General features: G+C 43.0%; 1 protein-coding gene and 1 pseudogene across 2 annotated transcripts in view; both read left to right on the plus strand.

Annotated features, from left to right (window-relative positions):
- Positions 1 to 12046: 12046 nt before the first annotated feature.
- Positions 12047 to 12104, plus strand: LOC132028999 (U6 spliceosomal RNA; annotated as a pseudogene).
- A 3254-nt stretch (positions 12105 to 15358) lies between these two features.
- The window catches only part of DCP2 (decapping mRNA 2), a 54900-nt gene continuing 50891 nt past the window's right edge, over positions 15359 to 19367 (plus strand). For both annotated transcript variants that reach the window (XR_009407569.1, XM_059418380.1), the window contains exon 1: positions 15359 to 15622. Coding sequence is in view for 1 of the 2 variants with exons in the window: in XM_059418380.1 (XP_059274363.1) it covers positions 15570 to 15622 (53 nt within the window). In the remaining variant the exon portion in view is untranslated. The remainder of the gene's footprint in view (positions 15623 to 19367) is intronic.

The raw sequence follows: 19367 nt of genomic DNA on the forward strand, positions 1-19367 counted from the left end.
TGGAATATTCACATCACAAAAGACTAAACAAGGCAAACTGTTATATAGGTAAAGGGGTAAGTGAGCTTTCTATCAAGGGACTTAGAGAGATTTCCACTATGTATGTTTACTGAGAAAGGATATGCAAAGAATCTTATGCCCCTCCCTTTATTTTATAAAACGGTGAGGAGGAAGTCCTCACGTATATGAGTCTGTCTGACTAAAAGAGCAGGTAGAAGGTGTGAGAGGGCACACAGAAGTTATTAACTTGCTCAGAGCAGGGGGATGAGTTAGCCAGGAGAAGGCAAGAGAAAGGAGATAAGCAGGACCAGGGGCATAAGCTTCAGCAGTAATTCCGGATAGTCGTAGCACCTGTCTAGAGTGGGCTGATGCTTTTCAAATACAGCTTTAAATTTGTGAAAACTAACATATGTTTTTGTATAGCTTTTCTAGTTGTTTTCTAATTATGGAGCTCTGGCAGGGTGGGTGTTTTACCTGAATTAGGGATGCATACTATATATTCCAAGTTAAGCAATGCAAATTCTCTTCTGCAGAAAATTAAACAAACAGTCTTTAATGTAAGCACTGAGACAAGGCCAAACCAGCAGTTCTTTTGAAACCTGGCATTCTTTTTTTTTTTTTTTTAAGATTTTATTTATTTATTTGACAGAGAGAAATCACAAGTAGATGGAGAGGCCGGCAGAGAGAGAGAGAGGGAAGCAGGCTCCCCGCTGAGCAGAGAGCCCGATGCGGGACTCGATCCCAGGACCCTGAGATCATGACCCGAGCTGAAGGCAGCGGCTTAACCCACTGAGCCACCCAGGCGCCCTGAAACCTGGCATTCTGTCTGCTGATCATTATTTGCTGTTCTTTCCCCAACAAATACCTCCAAAGCCAGATGCAGGTAATCTTTAAGATTTATGTAATTTTGGAAAATATAAATTTACGGTTTACATACTCTGTTGTTCTGAAAACAATAATATATGTGCAAATTATGGAAATTAACAATCCGTTTTTGCATATTAATGGTTTCATGGCTTGGGCTTTTTAAGCATAAAAATTACATACCTTCTTTATTTCCAGCATGATTCCCTTATTGATTTGCATTTATTTTTCATTTTCAAAGTTAGGAAAATTAACTTTCAAAAAATCATTTACTAGCAGAAACAATGAAGCTCTTATAAGTAGTAAAATAGAGGGCATTTAATTTTTGCTTAAATAAAGAAGTTTCTCAGTAAGAATGTAAATATGAGGGGTGATGTTTAATTAACTCTCTTCATGGACATTTGCATTTTTAGAGGGGAAAAAGCTTTAAGACAAAGGAATTTTAAAATAATGTTTCTAACTTAATTTATTTATTTGACAGAGACCACAAGTAGGCAGAGAGGCAGGCAGAGAGAGAAGGGGAAGCAGGCTCCCTGCTGAGCCGAGAGCCGGATGCGGGGCTCGATTCCAGGACCCTGAGATCATGACCTGAGCTGAAGGCAGAGGCTTTAACCCACTGAGCCACCCAGGCGCCCCAATGTTTCTAACTTTAATGAAATAGAGGTTTGGCCCCTAGTGGGCAGGGAACTTTTTATCATGCAAAGGACTAGAACCAAGAATAGAGCCCTCTTCCTATGCATCTGGCTCCCTGCCCTTAGACCAGCTTCACTCCTCAGCCCTAGCCAACAAAGGCTGGAAGCAGACCCTTCCAGGCTGATTAGAACAACCACCAAAATTTCTTTGTTCATTTCTAACTTGATCTTTTTTTTTTTTTTTTTAAGATTTATTTATTGGGGCACCTGGGTGGCTCAGTAGGTTAAAGCCTCTGCCTTTGGCTCAGGTCATGATCCCAGGGTCCTGGGATCGAGCCCCGCATTGGGCTCTCTGATCAGCAGGAAGCCTGCTTCCCTCTCTCTCTCTGCCTGCTTCTCTGCCTACTTGTGATCTCTTTCTGTCAAATAAATAAATAAAATCTTTTAAAAAATAAGATTTATTTATTTTGGGGGGGTGTGGGGAGGAGCAGAGGGAGAAGGAGAGTCTCAAACAGGCTTCATGCTAAGCACAGAGCAGGATATGGGGCTTGATTTCACGACCCTGATATCACAACCAGAGCTGAAACCAAGAGTCGGATACTTAACCAACTATCTCCCCTGGGTGTCTCCCAAATTGATCTTTTATTACTGTCCTCTGACTCAGAAAGTTAGCTCCCTCACCCAAAACCCCCCTTTCAATTCCCCTCACTCCAAACCCCCCCAAACCCCCTTTCCAATTCCACACCCTGTCCCCAAATTCTGATTCTGTTTAGGACCATCCAGACCTGAAACTTGGACCTGGCCTCCCAGCTGTAGTTTGACTTTCTCCTTTCTCAAATGGTTTTGCTCTAGACACTCCCTCTCCTTCGCAGGGACCTGTATCAGCCTTAATAGTGCTAATGGGAAGCTACATCAAATGTAAAATTGTCATCTTTTTTTTTTTTTTTAAGAATTTATTCATTTGTTTGGGACAGAGAGAGAACATGTGTGTAAGTTGAGGGAGGGGCAAAGGAAGAGGAAGAGAGAATCTCAAGCAGACTGTTGTGAGCTCAAGCCCAATATGGGGCTTGATCTCATGACCCTGAAATCATGACCTGAGCTGAAACCAAGGGCTGATTGCCTAACTGATGGAGGCACCCAGGCACCCCCAGCACCGCATGAAATGATCATCTTAATGTTACTAGAAGAGTGTTGAATTGACACAGAGCCCAAGTTGAGTGACACTTAAAGGTTAAGGGTCCCCTCAGTGCCATTATATGGAAGTACGAATAAGCAGATAGTCAGGTTGACTACTCGGTGTGTCTCCAGTGTATGGAATTTGGAAAGGCAGTGCCAGACTCACCATCTCTGATCTCTCTCAGGCTTTCCCCTCTGTGACTTGTTGACTCATTGTTTCCTCTAAAGATGTGAGTAATGTTAGCCAAGTGTCTGATTCAGCTCTTCCCAATTGGACCTGTGAGGCAGCTTTCTGAAGATATCATATTTCACTCATGATGTATTGATTTTATTGCTGTAACTGGAACAGTTTCGGGTTCTTCAGGTTTCGGAGACCATTTGTTCTATCCCTAAGTAGCAGGGTCGAAGCTCCCATTTCCACCCCACAGTTGACCTCTATGCTTTGGACTATTGCTCAATTCCTGCCAATCATCTCTTCGGCTCATAACTTTTTTTTTATGCTGCTTTTCTCTCCTTGCATTGCATAAGTGCAGAGTCTCTAGGATTATGTTCCATAACTTTAGCAAGTTGAGCAGAAAGAAGACATTTCTTTCCCATTAAGCTCAGCCGACATCCCAGCATTGGGTCTTTGGACTTGGCTTGGGTTCCTCACGTATCTCTTAAATAATCACTGTGACAGGGGGTGCCTGGGTGGCTCAGTGGGTTAAGTTCTGCCTTTGGCTCAGGTCATGATCCTGGGGTCCTGGGATTGAGCCCCACATCGGGCTTCCTGCTCAGTGGAGAGCCTGCTTCTCCCTCTCCCTCTGCCTGCTGCTCTGCCTACTTGTGCTCTCTCTCTCTCTTTCTGTCAAATAAATAAACAAAATCTTTTTTTTTAAAAGATTTTATTTATTCATTTGAAAGGCAGAGATTACAAGTAGGCAGAGAGGCAGGCAGAGAGAGAGAGGAGGAAGCAGGCTCCCCGCTGAGCAGAGAGCCCGATGTGGGGCTTGATCTCAGGACTCTGAGACCATGACCTGAGCCGAAGGCAGAGGCTTTAACCCACTGAGCCACCCAGGCGCCCCATAAATAAATAAAATCTTAAAAAAAGAAAAAACCTTAATAATCACTGTGACAAATGCTCTTGGAGACTGAGAGCCAGAATGAAGCGGTTGGGGGTGGGGAGTCAAACCCACCCAAACATGGGATGAGGGTGGGGGAGGAATAGCTCCCAAAGGAAAATAACGTTCATGCAACCAGAGGGAAAATGGGTGCTGAGAAATCAAACAGAACGAAACAAAACAGATGTTCGCTGTGCTTGGACATCAGCAAAGAAAATTACTGAGCAGGAAAGAAAACAAAATCCACTTCTTTTTTTTTTTTTTTCCTTAAGATTTTATTCATTTATTTGACAGAGAGAGAGAGGGTGAGAGCACAAGCAGGGGGAGTGACAGGCAGAGGGAGAGGGAAAAGCAGGTGCCCCACTGAGCAAGGAACCCATTGCTGGGCTCCATCCTGGGACCCTGGGATCATGACCCCAGCTGAAGGCAGATGCTTAACCAACTGGGCCACCCAGGCAGCGCCCAAAAAATCCACTTTAAAAGTAATGCACACTGATACCCTGGCTTCTAGATCTGTTTCTGCAGAGGGCTGCTCCCCTGGCTGTCATTCTCCTGAGGTCCCCGGTTGGCAGGAGCAGCTTTGAGAGAACAGGTGATACATGTGGGAATCCCTGACCCTAAACTCCACCCAGGGTGCAGACCCTCCACTGTCCCCTTTTTTCCTTCTAAACTGAGGGCATCCCTCCTGTCTCCTCCTTTTTCCTTTCTCTACCATCCTAGTCCTCTTTCTGCAGACCCTCAACTTGGCTCAAAGGAAGGTATGACTGAGCTCTTTACCTTCCAATGGTCTCAAACTCTTCTGTCTGGAATTCTTTGAGGACTTTGGTTTGGTATGATCAAAAGGCCTACTGAAAACTTTTTTTCCCCAAAATCAAAAGAGCAGCCTCAAGCCTCCAATGAGATCTGCCTCTGTCTCTAGATAAGAAGACAGCCTACGTCAGTTTGGACTACTGTCTGCCTAAAACAGAGAAAAGCCCAATATTGTGGCTTCAACAAGATAGAAGCTTATCACTCTTTCCAGTAAAAGAAGTCTAGAGATAGGCTCTCCAGGGTTGATTTGGCAGCTCTCAGGTCTTCAGAGACACGGCATTTACTGTTTTGCTTCTCTGCCCAGATGATCACTTGCTGGCCACAGGAGGGAATAAAGAGAAAAGAGAGAAACAAAGCCTGCCACTTTTTTTTTTTTTTTTTTTTTTAGAACTTCCCAGAAGTCCTCAGCTACTCTGTGTTTACATCTCCTTGCCCTAAGATAGTTGCCACATCTCATGACAGGTAACTGTGAGAGAGCCAGAACATATAGACTTTTCAGTGAGCCCTCTAACTGAGAGGAAGGACAAGAATGAATGGTGGAGGAGGCTGCTGGCACTAGTGGTAGATGTCACACGATTGGTGACTTCCGGCCAGCAAAGTGGCTGACGACGATGGCCCTGCCTCCCTGCCATGCTACTTGGATTCTGGATTTCCAAGAGGCCTCTTTGCTGTCTGGGCACTGCTCTCAGTCCCTTATTTGAGGTCATATTCTGCTAGTTCATCCATGGTACCTAAAATTTAGTCAGTACAATATTTGGATTCCGTCACACAGCATGTTTGACAGCTCTGAAAAATAGGTTTGGGCCATTTTAAGATCTTGCTTTTAAGAAAGGAAGGCACATAAAAGTCAGGAAAAGGTTTTCATTTGGAAGAGGTCATAAATACGTGACATCTAGACAACATAAAGAGCAATATGCAGGATCGTTGTGGTGACGACAGTGTGGTGTGTCACGTCAGTAACTGTGTCACATCAACGTGATAATGTGCTGTGGTTTTGTAAAATGTTGCCATTGGGGGAAACTAGGGAAAGGGCTAACCGCATCTCTCATCTTACAACTAGATAGGACTCTGTAGTTGCTTCAACAAAAAAATTTGGGGTGCCTGGGTGGCTCAGTGGGTTAAGCCTCTGCCTTCAGCTCAGGTCATGATCTCAGGGTCCTAGGATCGAGCCCTGCATCAGGCTCTCTGCTCGGCAGGGAGCCTGCTTCCCTCTCTCTCTCTCTCTGCCTACTTGTGATCTCTCTGTCAAATAAATGAATAAAATCTTTTAAAAAAATAAAATAAAATAAAAAATTTAATTTTTTTATTTTATTTTTTAATTTAATTTTTAATTTTTTTAATTTTGCAGAAGTCAACAGCATTTCATTGTAAATTATATCTCAATAATTTTTTAAATCAATTGCATTTCAACCTGGTGCCTTTAACAATGACATATTTAGTATGCAGTTTCACTTAGTCTTATCAATGTTTTTCCTTTCAAGTATTAAAGAAACAAGGAGGAAAAGTCAGTTTAATTCTCAGGAAGAAGGTCTCAATTTTTGAAAACATTTTATTCTGAATATTTGAAAGTATATATAAAAGAATATAATTAAACTCCATGTACTCATTACCCAGTTCAACAATTACCACCCTTTTGTTAGTCTTATTTTATCTATTGGCCTTGCAATTTTTCCCCCTGGTGGATTATTTTTAAAACAAATTCCAGACATTATATTACTTTAGCTTTCAATAAAAGCTATTTTTAAACTCCGTGATCCCAAGCACAACAAACAAGGGAGATAAAACTCCATAATTTCAAATTACTAGAACTAGCAACTTCCACATGCTGAAAAAATGTGCAGTCACGGGGCGCCTGGGTGGCTCAGTGGGTTAAAGCCTCTGCCTTCAGCTCAGGTCATGATCCCAGGGTGCTGGGATCGAGCCCCACATCGGGCTCTCTGCTCCATGGGGAGCCTGCTTCCCCCTCTCTCTCTGCCTGCCTCTCTGCCTACTTGTGATCTCTGTCAAATAAATAAATAAAATATTAAAAAAAAAAAAGTGCAGTCACAGATTCCTGGGAACGGAAGTGAGAGGGTGGATACACAAAGAGAAATCTACAGAGCAGGGATGCAGAATGTGGCAAGCAAAATATTGCCCCCCACAAAATGTCCCTCGTAATCCTGTGATTATGTGTGAGTCTGTGAATAAGTTACTTTAAAGGAAAAGGAGGAAAAAGATTGCAGATGGAATTAAGGTTGCTAATTGGCTGATTTTAAAGTAGGGAGATTGTCCTGGGTTATCTGGGTGGGTCTCATGTAATCACATGTTCCTTACAAATGTAAGAGGAAGCAGATGGGGGGCCACCGAGAGATGACTGTGAGGGAGAGGACTATGAGGGCCAGAGTGATGTAAGGGGAATCGACCTGCCATTGCTGGCTTGGGAGATGGAGGAAGGGGACCAGGAGCCAAAGTATGCAGAGGGCCCCACTAGAGAACATAGCCTTGCAGACACCTCTCTTTTCAGTAAGACCAGCGCTGGGCTTTTCCCCTGAAGAACTCTAAAATAAGAAATTTGTATTGTTTTAAAGCCATCCCAGCTCTGGTAATTTGCTGGAGCTGTAACGTGACACTAACGTACAGAGTGAGAGGCCGTCACCAGTAGGCAACTTGAAGGGGACAAGCGGGAAAGGGTGTCTTCAGATATCTGAGTCATTTAAATAGCCGGGAAATAATGTAGTTACACCAGCTCCTCGGAAGCAGGGTCCCACGGATGGCAAGAGCCTCAGTTTTCAAGTCCTGCTCTTGTGCTAAGAGTGTGAGTCAGCAGTGTGCTCTAAAATTTGAAAATGGAACAAAGGGACTGTACACCCCCTGCTGGTAGATAGGAAACAGAGTTTTCCTGTTTGGGATTCTGGTTTCCTTGTATATAGTGGGAAGAGAGTAGGCTAGTCCAAGCCTTTGGGGGGGGGGTGGCAATGTCTGGACAAACTGAAGTCTGAGCCCCATGCAGACTGTGGAATACCGATGGGGCCAAACCGAGCTGGTTATGCTCACAATACATAATTGGAGAGGTGCCTCTTTAGATTTGTTTGTTGTTTCAACAGAACTTTTCCTTTTAAAGAATTCAATATAAGAGACGCTACGAGAAAAACATCTTTTCCCAGTTAAGATGTTTGCAAGTTCAGTTGAAGAAAAACAAGCTAGCCTCTAGCATGCTTACTCAACATCTGTTCAAAGACATAATGTAATAATTAGTGTGTTACTCAGTTTCTGAAATTTTAGTCAGAAATAATCCCTTCGTCCATGACAAGGAATTAATGAGAGAATTCTTAAGAATTCTTAAGAACTGTCATATTTCTGATTTTTTAAAATTAAGAAGTGATTTATACATTTTTTTAAAAATCCTGAAACGATTTTCGTTTTCCTGATTTGTTCCATGCAAAAGAAGGTTGTTTATCAGCGGATTAAGCTTTTTCATTTGGGTGTGGAAACTTCATTCCCTCTCTTCCAACGGCCTTCTCATATTCTGGGCAAACCCATCAAAGCATGGTGGTTAGAGGTATAGAGATTCGGAGGAGCAGGAAAGAGAGGGTGAAAGAGAAGGAAGAGGTTCTACAGTTCTAGAGTGTAGAATTGTTTCATATATATATTCTCAATAAGATGCTTATACTTAATATGACATATTTATGTCTATTATTATATTATATTTATATAATATATATCTATTACATAGATACACAAAAGAGAGAGCAAGTGAGCTCTGCATTAACTAGGACTGTCTTTAACGAAAGTAACAAAACCCATCGAAGCTAGGATGAGTTCATCTTTTCCAACAGCAGATTTACTTTTTTTTTTTTTTTAAGACATTCACACTTACTCATAATAGGATTTTGTATCCCACCACCTCCTTCTCAGTAACCTCACCACATACTTGGTGATAACTTACTCCTTTGCCTGTTTAGAGAGTGTCCACCATGCAAGGACACTCTTAACACTGGGGATTCAGTGCATACGTTAGAAAGGATCTCTGCTTTCTTTTAACTTACAGTTTAGGGGGAGAGGGGAAAAATGGCTTGAGAAAATTTCCAGTTGAGGAGACTATTTAGATAGAGTGGTCTGGGAAGAATTTCTGAGGAGGTGATGTTTAAGCTGCAGAGAATGCCTGTAAAGGAGGGGGTTGTGGAGCGGTGGGTGGCATTCCAGGCAGAAGGAGAGTGTGCAGAAAGAGCTTGGAGAATGTGATGGATTGCAAGGAGACTACCATGGTGAGTGTAGTGAGAGATGAAGACGGGACATGAGAGGAAAGGTGAGTGGGTGCCGGGCAGTTGCCCATCACAAAAAGTCTCTCAAGCCATGGCACGTCATTTGGATTCTGCCCTGAGGTCATGAAGATTTTCAAGCATAAGAGTCATCAAATTAACGTGTTGAGGTGACCACTCTCGCTGTTTTGTGGAGAGCAGGTTGCCAGGACCCAGGAGACATGTAGGAGCATATGGAAGCCATGTAGCTGAGGCTGAGGAGGCATGGCCTGAGGTGGGGGAAGCTGAGGTGGAGAAGAAGGGATGGATCTTGGAGGTAGACTGGCCAGGACGCAGCAGTGGGTTGGACATGTGCATGTGTGAGAAAGACTGGAACTAGGGTTCACTCTTAGACTTCTGGTTTGAGCCTCTGGATGCCCAGTGGAACATGTCAATTGAAATGATTTGGGCCAAAGTGAAAGAAGGCTTTGGCTGAAACCAAAAGACATGTGTGGGTTCATGTGAGTTCGGAGGGAGGACAGTCTTTGGGGTCACTTCAGCAGTTCTTGAGAATCTGGCTTGTGGTTTGAGATCTATGTGTGAGTTTTCAGGCCTAACTGTAGGCCACCACCGACGCTCTACCTGGCAGGCCTCCCCCGGAGTGACTGCCCTCCCACACAGCCAGTGTATTGCAGTCAGGGACTTGGGCCCCTGTGCCTCCCAAGCTTCTCCTGTTTGCATTCCCAGCCCCAGGGCGTCCATTCCTATCTCCTAATCTGAGGCCTCGGCAGAGAGGTCTTCTTTAGTCTCCTCGCTGAAGCCACCTCATTGGGGAAGGAGGAGTACTTTTCTACACTAAAGGAGGAGTACTTTTCTACACTGACGTCTTCCCCTCGTTCCTCTCTCCCCAGGGCCCACAAAACTGCATGAGCCTTTTGTTCAGTGAGATCACCTGACCCTTTACCGGTAGTACCTTGTTCCATGGGAAAGTGAAGCAGAAGCAGTCAGTGCTTTCTCTGGTTTTAGCCATCATGGTAAGCTGATTAAAGGTTTAACTCTCATTTTTTGGCTTCCTGCTTTAATCGGCGACTCTGATACCTGACCACTCTGGCTCCCACCTGGGGCCAAGTGCTCAGGCGTTTGCTTTCTCTTTCTCTCTCTCTCTCTCATTCCTCTCCCACCGTTCCCCACCTCCAGCCCCACACCAGCTCAGGTGAGCTCCTGACAGATCTGCTTCCTTTACTCCAAAGGCCTTTCAGCTTTGCCCTCCCGCATGTCTTCACTTTGGCCTACAGATGATGGTGAGATGGCTCTAGTAGTTCTGACACCAGTCAGACCCAAGACGTGACCTTGACTACTCACCTATTTGTGCTCAGCCTTAACTCAGGTCTCTTAACTCAGGCAAGAGACCTGAAGGAAACCAAAGCTACCCTTCAAGCAACAATGATGGCCTGGAAGAAGAGCTGGCCAGGACGGCCCAAACCAGTCTGAACTTAACAGGGCCTCCCCTCAAGTGTATAATACACTATTATTAGCTATAATCACCTGGCTGCACAGTGGGTCTCCGGAACTTATTCATCTCACAACAAAGTGTGTACCCTTCAACTAACAAAGATCTTTTGATTCAAGTCATTTACACAACAACACATATTTGCCCTTTGTGCCAACTCCCTCCACACTTGAAATTTGCACAGAGCAGATATCCTAAGTGTTGTTACCAAACACACACACACACACACACACACACACACACGCACACGGTAACTATGTGAGGTGATGGATATATTAATTAGCTTGTTTGTGGTAATCATTACACAATACATATCAAAGCAGCATGTTGTATATCTGCTACGGCCTGAATGTTTGTGTGTCCCCCCAAATTCATGTTTTTAAATCCTAGTGCCCAATGTGTTAGTCTTAGGAGGTGGGGGGTTCATGTTTACGTTGTGAAGGTAGAGCCCTTATGAAAGGGATCAGTGCCCATGTAAAAGAGAGCCCAGAGAGCTAGCTTACCTCTTCTGCCATGTAAGCTTACACCTAGAAGGCACAGTCTACAAACTAGGAGATGGATTCTCACCAGACACTAAATCTGCTAGTGCCATGACCTTGAACTTCTCAGCCTCCAGAATTGTGAGAAATAAATGTTTGTTGTTTATAAGACACCCAATCGAAGGCATTATTTTTTGTCATAGGAGCCTGAATGACTAGGACAAGACCTTAAATATGTTCAATTTTTATTTGTCAATCACACCTCAAAAAAGCTAGAAAATACATTTTTTTAAATTTTTTTATTTTTTTTTAAATTTTTTTAAAAGATTTTATTTATTTATTTGACAGAGAGAAATCACAAGTAGATGGAGAGGCAGGCAGAGAGAGAGAGGGAAGCAGGCTCCCTGCTGAGCAGAGAGCCCCATGCGGGACTCGATCCCAGGACCCTGAGATCATGGCCTGAGCCGAAGGCAGCGGCCCAACCCACTGAGCCACCCAGGCGCCCCCAGAAAATACATTTTAAAAAGGAACTTTGAAGATATGTGAAAAGGCTTCCAACAGACTTAATTTACTCTCACTCAATTTAAAAGAAGGCCAATAAGCATATTCAGTGTTTTTTTAAGAATGTGATGACAACTTGTTTTATTGTAAGGATTATTGTATTTGAAAAAATATTATATCATATCATGCTGTACAGACATTAATAATAATTGTTATGGTGTCGTTCTCCCTTAAGCAGAATTCCTGCTGTGAGCTCAGAACTGAATTCTAGTCCTGGCTTCATTTCATACTGTCATTTCATCATTTAATCTCAGTAAGTCTCATTAATCTCTATCTGCCTATCCCCCGTAGTTAAGAAGACTAAAAGAAATGGCATATTTTTTTAAAAAAGATTTTATTTATTTATTTGACAGACAGAGATCACAAGTAGGCAGAGAAGCAGGCAGAGAGAGAGCGGGAAGCAGGCTCCCCATGGAGCAGAGAGCCTGATGGGGGGCTTGATCCCAGGACCCTGGGATCATGACCTGAGCCGATGGCAGAGGCTTTAACCCACTGAGCCACCCAGGTGCCCCGAGATGGCATATTTTAAAATGGTAAAGGTTTTGATCAATTCAGTTATTTAAAAATTGTATCTGTATTTTAATTGAAGAAGCTCAGCATCTCCCATTCCCTTAATTTCAAACTTCCAATTTATCTGCCTTTCTCAAGCCACGGGCTGCTGGGGCCTGTGGGCAGTTGGGTTTGAATGAGGCCCTGAGTGCTCGCTTCGGCAGCACATATACTAAAATTGGAACGATACAGAGAAGATTAGCATGAATGAGGCCCTGAATTCTTTGGAAGTCACAGCTCAGGGGACTTCCATAAGGACTACTCTACTGTGCACCTGTCCAGCTCCTAGACGTGTGTGTGAGGAGGCAGGAGTGGGATGGGTGAATGGGCAGGAAAGTAGCTTGGAAGTTGCTAGTCCCCAGACAACCGTGGAATTCTCAGTGGAGGCATTGGCTTAGCACTGTGTGGAAGTCTGGAGATTTGCAGGCTCCTTAGAGCTAGAAAAGGGGTTGTAGAACTTATCCCTGAGCTGAAACTTTGGAGAGATAAAGGAGCAGGAAGATTTCCTCCAAGTCCTTTGGCAAGTGGCAGCGGCCTGCTTCCTTCCTTTGATACCATTGGCCCCTGAGGGATAAACACCACTGGGCCTTCCACTGTTGTTTCACTGCCATCATTTAGAGTACTCTAAATGTGGAGCTTCATGTGGACCACTAAGAAAAATGGCTGTTAAGTTACCACCAGCCAGAGAAAAGAAGTTCAGATAGGACAGGGAGAATGCATATCCGGCAGAATAGAACCATTAAAGGGGCTCACTGTCACCCTTACGGATCCATTACACCATGCTGCCTGGACTTCTAACTGCTCTAGTGGCTGCATTTCTTTGCCTGAGGGCTTTTTCTAGCCACCAGAGCCTGCCTTGCTGCTCATAGGGCAGACGGGTGTGTAGGCTCCAGGAACATGATGGAACCAAGAACTGGTGGAAGTGAGTACATAAATCCCCATCTCCTCACCCCTTCAGTTGAATAACTGCAATGCGTGTTTTACCTGGGTCTCCAGAATCCTCCAGTGGGATCAGCTCCAGTTACCTACAGTGCTGACTTCCTTGATAAAAAAGTTCCTTTCTGACTCTCTTCCTTGCTCTACCATGCTTTCCTGGGTCACCTCCCATGTAAACTACTTGCACTCAAATCCTCATCTCAGGGCCTGCTTCTTAGGAAACCCAAACTAAGACTCGTAGTGTGCCAGGGGGATTGAATAAAGCAAAGAGAATACTCCTGCCTGTGCTCTCATATTCGACTCCCAGAACATTTCCAGTTTGGTCTGGAAGGATTTTCTCTTTAGCGAATTTGACCAGCTGGAAAGAATGACCGACAGATACTGATGTCATGTGTTCCCAACTAACAGCCCAGCCAGGTTGCCCTACAGAGAAGCCCTCAAGAAACAAGTTCCACCTTCATGCTGGAAGCTTCTAATCAGCTTTTATAGCCTTAACTCCAGTTTTTAAATTATGTACTCTTAAAAAAAGATTTTATTTTTATTATTTATTTGAGAGAGAGAGAGAGAGAACACACGAGTGGGGGGGGGGCAGAAGGAGAGGGAGAGGCAGGCTCCCCACTGAGCAGGGAGCCAGATGTAGGGCTTGACTCCAGGATCCTGAGATCATGGTCTAAGTGGAAGGCAGATGCTTACTGACTGAACCACCCAGGTGCCCCTAGTGATGTTCTCTTAAGTGTGAGTGAATACTTGAAGACTACCAGAAAACTTCCAATATGTTAGATGGAGACCTAATTAATAGCAAAACACAGCTGAGAGGAAGAAGAGACTATTCAGGAAGAAGATGTATTGTGTTTGTGGATTTCCTTTTGTTTCGTTTTTTGTTTTTTTGGGGTGTTTTTTTAGAGAGGGAGAGAGAGAGAATCTTAAGCAGGCTCCATATCCAGCTCAGAGCCCCATGCAGGGCTCGACTTCACAACCCTGAGATCATGACCTAAGCCGAAATCAAGAGTCAGTTACTTAGCCAACTGGGTCATCCAGGTGCCCCTAAAAATGTTTTGTTAATATCTTCATAGGGATAAGAAATCTATGAAGCAAGGCTATGACACTGTAACGAAGAGACATTTGAAAGATGAAAGAAAGCTCCAGAAGAGTAAAAACAGTATAGATGGCTGGAAGAAATATTTGTGTTCTCCAATAAAGTGCAAAAACAGAACAACAACAACAAAAAAACCCAGATGGAGGGACGCCTGGGTGGCTCATTGGGTTAAGCCTCTGCCTTTGGCTCAGGTCATGATCCCAGGGTCCTAGAATCGAGCCCCACATCAGGCTCTCTTCTCCTCAGAGAGCCTGCTTCTCCCTCTCTGCCTACTTCTGTCTACCTGTGATTTCTCTCTCTCTGTCAAATAATTTTTTTTAAAAATCTAAAAAAAAAAAAAAAACAAAAACCCAAAACAAAGATGGAAAACAGGAGAGTAAAATAGATGGTAAAAGGGCTCTTACATCACGTTTGGGCTTGAGTATACATCAGAAGCTGATATAGGGGAGCTATCAAAAGATAAAAGACTGCAACCTATTCATATCTGAACAAAAGAAAATAAAACTTGGACAGTTGTACAAGCCAAGAATGGAAGTAGAGGTCCTGCTTAGGCAGTTCTTGTAGTGAGGAGAAAATATAATGAGCACCTAATGTAAAGACAAAGGACATTTGGACAGAAATTAAGAAAAAGATGAGAGATTAAATGGTATAATGAACTGAAGTTGTGGCTGAGAGGGTGTGGGGGGAGGTTCCTGTGGACCTGCTGTAAAAGGCGGTTAAAGGACGGATGGATCTAGATTTTTCTGCAAGATCCTAAATGGAGTGGGCTCCATTAAGATGAGGAATCAGCTAGGACCAGTAGGTTGGAGTGGTGTGTGCAGGAGGTAGAATGCAAATTCCTGAGTTCGGGTTCAATCAGTGTTTTCTCACTAGGTGTCAGATATTGGGATCAAGTTTTGTCTGGGTCGCCTGAGGAAAGGCAGAGGTTAAGTCGCAAGCAAAAAGGCAGCTCCCTGCAGGTGTTTGTAGTTAAAGAAGGTACAGCTTTTGGCGTGGAGGGGATGGGGTCGACAATGAATGTTTGTGCAGGATACTTGGTGACAGGAACTGTAAATGCACGCTTGCGCAGGACCGCCTCTGGGGATCTGCCCTGCAGAAGTACGAGCGCCTCCGCGCTTACCGAGAAGACGCTCAGACCACGCCAAACCCTCCAAGCTTGGTCTCCGGGTCTACTAGGAAAATCTGAGTCCTCTGGACTTCCTAGTAGTGCAAAGGAGGCGTGGCGCGCATGCGCGTGACCACACACACTAGGGTTCAATCAAAGGCGGCGGGAAGTTGGTTTTCTGAGGAGCAACTGAGCCGCTTGAAGACGGATTGGAGATGACAGACCAATAAACAAACATTTCATTGGCTTAGCGTGCTCGGCCTCCCGATTCTCCAGCTTCCTATTGGACCTTTCAAGCAGAGTAGGGGCGTGACTACCGGGGCTCCTCCCCGCGCTCTGGCCCAGCCTCGGGGTCCGGGGCTGAGGGAGCGGGACGGAAGTGAGTGGGTCCCGCCCCTTCCCCCTCTGGCCTTCGCTGGAGCCGCCGCTGGAGCCGCCGCTGCCCCTATCCGGCGAGCCGGAGTCTCCGTGCCGTACCCTTGGTCCCCGGCCGCGCGGAGCCGGGATGCACTGCTCCTGCTGTGGGTCCTCATCATGGAGACCAAACGGGTGGAGATTCCCGGCAGCGTCCTGGACGATCTCTGCAGGTACCGCGGCGCTGCCCCTGCCCCCTTCGTCCCCTCCTCGTTTTCTCTCACAGTGGCCGACCACGGAGGCCTCCGCGTCTCCCCCCCGCCCCCATCCTTATCCTCCCTTTCCGGTCCCGCTGCTGCTCGCTTTCCCCGCTCGACCCTTCTCTCTCGGACGATACTACCCCTCTCTCTCCGCCGCAGCCTCCGGGTTTCTCGCGGCTTCTCCGTCCTTCTTCGCGGGGCCCCGGAATTTCCTCATTTTCTTAGTTCCCCAACTCTTGTTTTCCTTCAAGTGATGCCGCTGCGCCAAAGCCAGGGTCTGGAGCGGTTTTTTTTTTTTTTTTTTTTTTTCCGGGCGCCCCCCCCCCCCCCCCTTTTTTTTTTTTTTTTTTCTGCCTCTGACTTTTCTAGACCGTTTCCCCCCTCCTCCCTCGGTCTCAGGCCTCAGTTCTGTCCCCGATCCCAGGGCTTTGAGTCTTAGTAGTCCCACGCCCCCGGATCTAAGCAGGGAAGCGTTTTCAAACTTAACCTTTCGCCGGTGCGTTCTCCCGCGTCCGTGGCATTTTCTCAATTGCTATAAGGAATTACTGTCTTGTATATTCCCAAACTTGTCATTGGAGGGGGGTGGGGGATAGAGAGTTGCTCTCCCCCCCCCATTGTTTAATTTTCCTTACAGGAAATTCTCAACCGCAGGGCTTTAACTCATGGTATACTTTTAGAAGAGAAGTTTTTTGCTTTCTGCCCTCTTGTTAGCGATGATTTCAGATAGCCGAACTTAAGGGAAATATTTTCTTGTTCCGAAATAAAAATTTTGGTGCAGTAATACCCTGTGTTGTGGCCGGCTAGTTGGATTGTGAAATAAATTACAAATGAGTAAAAGGCTCTGATAAAATAACACCTTTCAAGTACAATTAATTACTGTGTTTATGTTTAGAAGTCTGACTTTTAATAATGGTGTCGCCTTCACGCCTTTTTTATTTTTATTTTTTTAATGGGAAGGAAAGAACTAATACTTGTGGAGGTATTTAACTGTTGTGTGCTAGGTATTGGGTGCTCCCTGCACATATATCATATTATTTAATCCTTGAAACAGCTCCTATTTGGTGCAGTTATTTTCATTTTCATCTGATAGGGTCGGTTTGTAATTTACACAAGGTCACATTTCTTGTAATTCAGAAAATCAAGATTTGAAACCTAAGCCCTTTCTCCTACAGTGTCTGTGCTTTTTCTCCTGCGCCAGGTAGACGTTACAGAAAGTCAAGTCTAACATTTTAAACCTCGCAAAAAGTACGTGTAGATAACGAAAAAGACTGATTTTGGAACTAAAAAGAATTAATGTTGCTGTACTTCTTTGGTGATGCTGTGATTGTAATTTTTGAAATATGATTGATTCAAACAAACAGAAAATGCACTTATTTTCTATGATCCCAATTTCATAAGAAAAGAGATTTAATGTATATTTATCTGTGTGGATGAATGACTGGATGAACATATACAAGAAGTGAGATGACGATTTTTATTTTTTTACTGATATTTTCAAGACTTTTTAAAAAAGATGTGTATTTTATAGTTAGAAAAAAAAGTAAAGATGAGTATGTGTTTTTTAAAAGGTGGGCAGTAATTATGTATAGATTAGTAGGGATATAGGTTAATAAAAAGATGGGTAATCTCACACTTTTTACAGGCATCTAAAATAATCTTCCTACTAGTATGGGTTTATTTTGACTTACAGAGGATTACATCATTGAAAGAAGTCCTGTTAATTATTATGAAGGTGATTGATTTAATGTGGAGCCCGTTTACTCACAAAATTGTTGTGTTTTGTAAACAATATGTTAAACATGTTTAGTGTTTCAGGTTCTTGGTTTTATTTAAGCGATTTTATATAAGTCTTTTGGAATAGGGTAGCATTTTTTTTTTTCCTTTAAGAAACAAGAGTAACATTTCTTAAAAATTAACATATAATGTATTATTTGCCCCAGGGGTGCTGAGAGTAACATTTTTGGAATTACTGTGTTTTGGCTACATAAATAAGGATTATATGTTTAAAAATTAGGGCTGTCTACTTGACTAATAAACCAATTAACTATTTCTTAAAACTTCAAGTTTTAAAAATCCTTCTATTTTAAAGTTCATATTTATAATATTTTTGATGGTTAATTTAAAGAATTTTAATGTAAATAATTCAGGCTGTTATAATTGTGGGGGTTTTTTTAGAAATAAATTTACTAGGAATTTGTGTTTAATTTGTATAAAAATAAAGCTTACATGGAAAAGGTTTAATTTTTCTGCTCTTTTAAGTACCTCTCGATTTATGTGTTTGGTTTTGACTCTTGTTTTTATGTATTCCCTGATTCTGTTGTTTATTATTAGTATATGTAAGAAGTTTTTTGTTTTGTGTTCTCGATTTCTGATAAATTACATATTCCAGCTAATCCTGTCTACTTCAGTCATTGATCAGATAGTAATACATTTGGAGAAATGTAAAATTGAGAATGATTTTCATGTGAAAAATTAGAGGAGAAGACTTGCATTCTCAAGAAGTGACTTTATAGCCTGCTTATAACCTAAGACATGGAATGTTATTTTGCAGATGGTTTCATATGCAATATTTCATTTACTGGGACACTGTGCAGCCATTGGGCCTTCCTAAGGCAATTAGCAAACAGTAAATGGAAAGAAAATATTTGTGTCTTGAAATGATGTATATAGTATACTATTGAACATAATACATAGTCATTTGATGCCTTTTGTTAAAACCAGTTTTTAAGTGTTTTGTGTATATGTGTGTGTGTGTGTGTGTGTATGCACAAGGAATGTCTGAGAGTATACACACCAAACTGAAAAACACTAGTTATTTCTGGGTACAATGAAATTAGAAAGGAAGGAAAGACGGTCGTCTGAAATGTTCTAGTGAACATTCTAGTAAACTTGTATGTAAAAAGTCAGTCTGCCCCATTTTATGGTGATACTTGCCTCTGTTGCACCATGACTTTGACATTAAAAGTCAAAGAATTTTTCAGTACCATTTAAATTAGATTATTAAATACTTGAAAAACACATTTTTAAAGTAAAAATTGAAAACTACAGCTTGTTTCACTTTTAAAGAAATGCTTGGAGTTTTTCAAAAACCCCTTTAAGAATTAAATGGTGAAGCCACTCTCCTGGTATGTTCTGGCAACTAATGTTGCTGCTATTTTGGTGATTGTGTAAGCTAATCAAATAATTCTTGCTCATCTTCAGGTTGCCATTTTAGTGTTCAGTTTTCCATCATTAATGTACTAATTGTAGTTCTATTAATGTTCCATCTATAGGAAAATTGAAAAGATGACATTTTGTGAGGTGGAGAAATTTTTCCTATAACAAATTATGGAGAAAAGTATTTTATTTCATATATACTATGTTTATACACTTCTTTTTTTTTTTTTTTTTAAGTAATCTTACACTCGATGTGGGGCTTGAACTCATGACCCCGAGATTTAGTTGAGTGCTCCTCCAGCTTAGTCAGCCAGGCATCCCTGTGATGAGGGAGCAGGAGGCTGGCTTAGGACAGAGCAAAAGCTGGCGCCTTGCACCCCCCCCCTCATCCGCTCCCCTCCATATGTGTAGCATTCCTCAGGCACCCCTGACTGCCATAAAATGATAAATAGTTAACTTGCTGAGATCACAATCCTGCCAGACAGGAGTCTCCTTTGGTTTGCAAATGTCCTTGAGATTACAACAAAGAAGTACCTTATCAATAGCCCAATTTCCAAAGACA

This window comes from Mustela nigripes, chromosome 12 (genome assembly GCF_022355385.1).
Source record: "Mustela nigripes isolate SB6536 chromosome 12, MUSNIG.SB6536, whole genome shotgun sequence".
In the NCBI taxonomy this organism is placed as follows: domain Eukaryota; kingdom Metazoa; phylum Chordata; class Mammalia; order Carnivora; family Mustelidae; genus Mustela; species Mustela nigripes.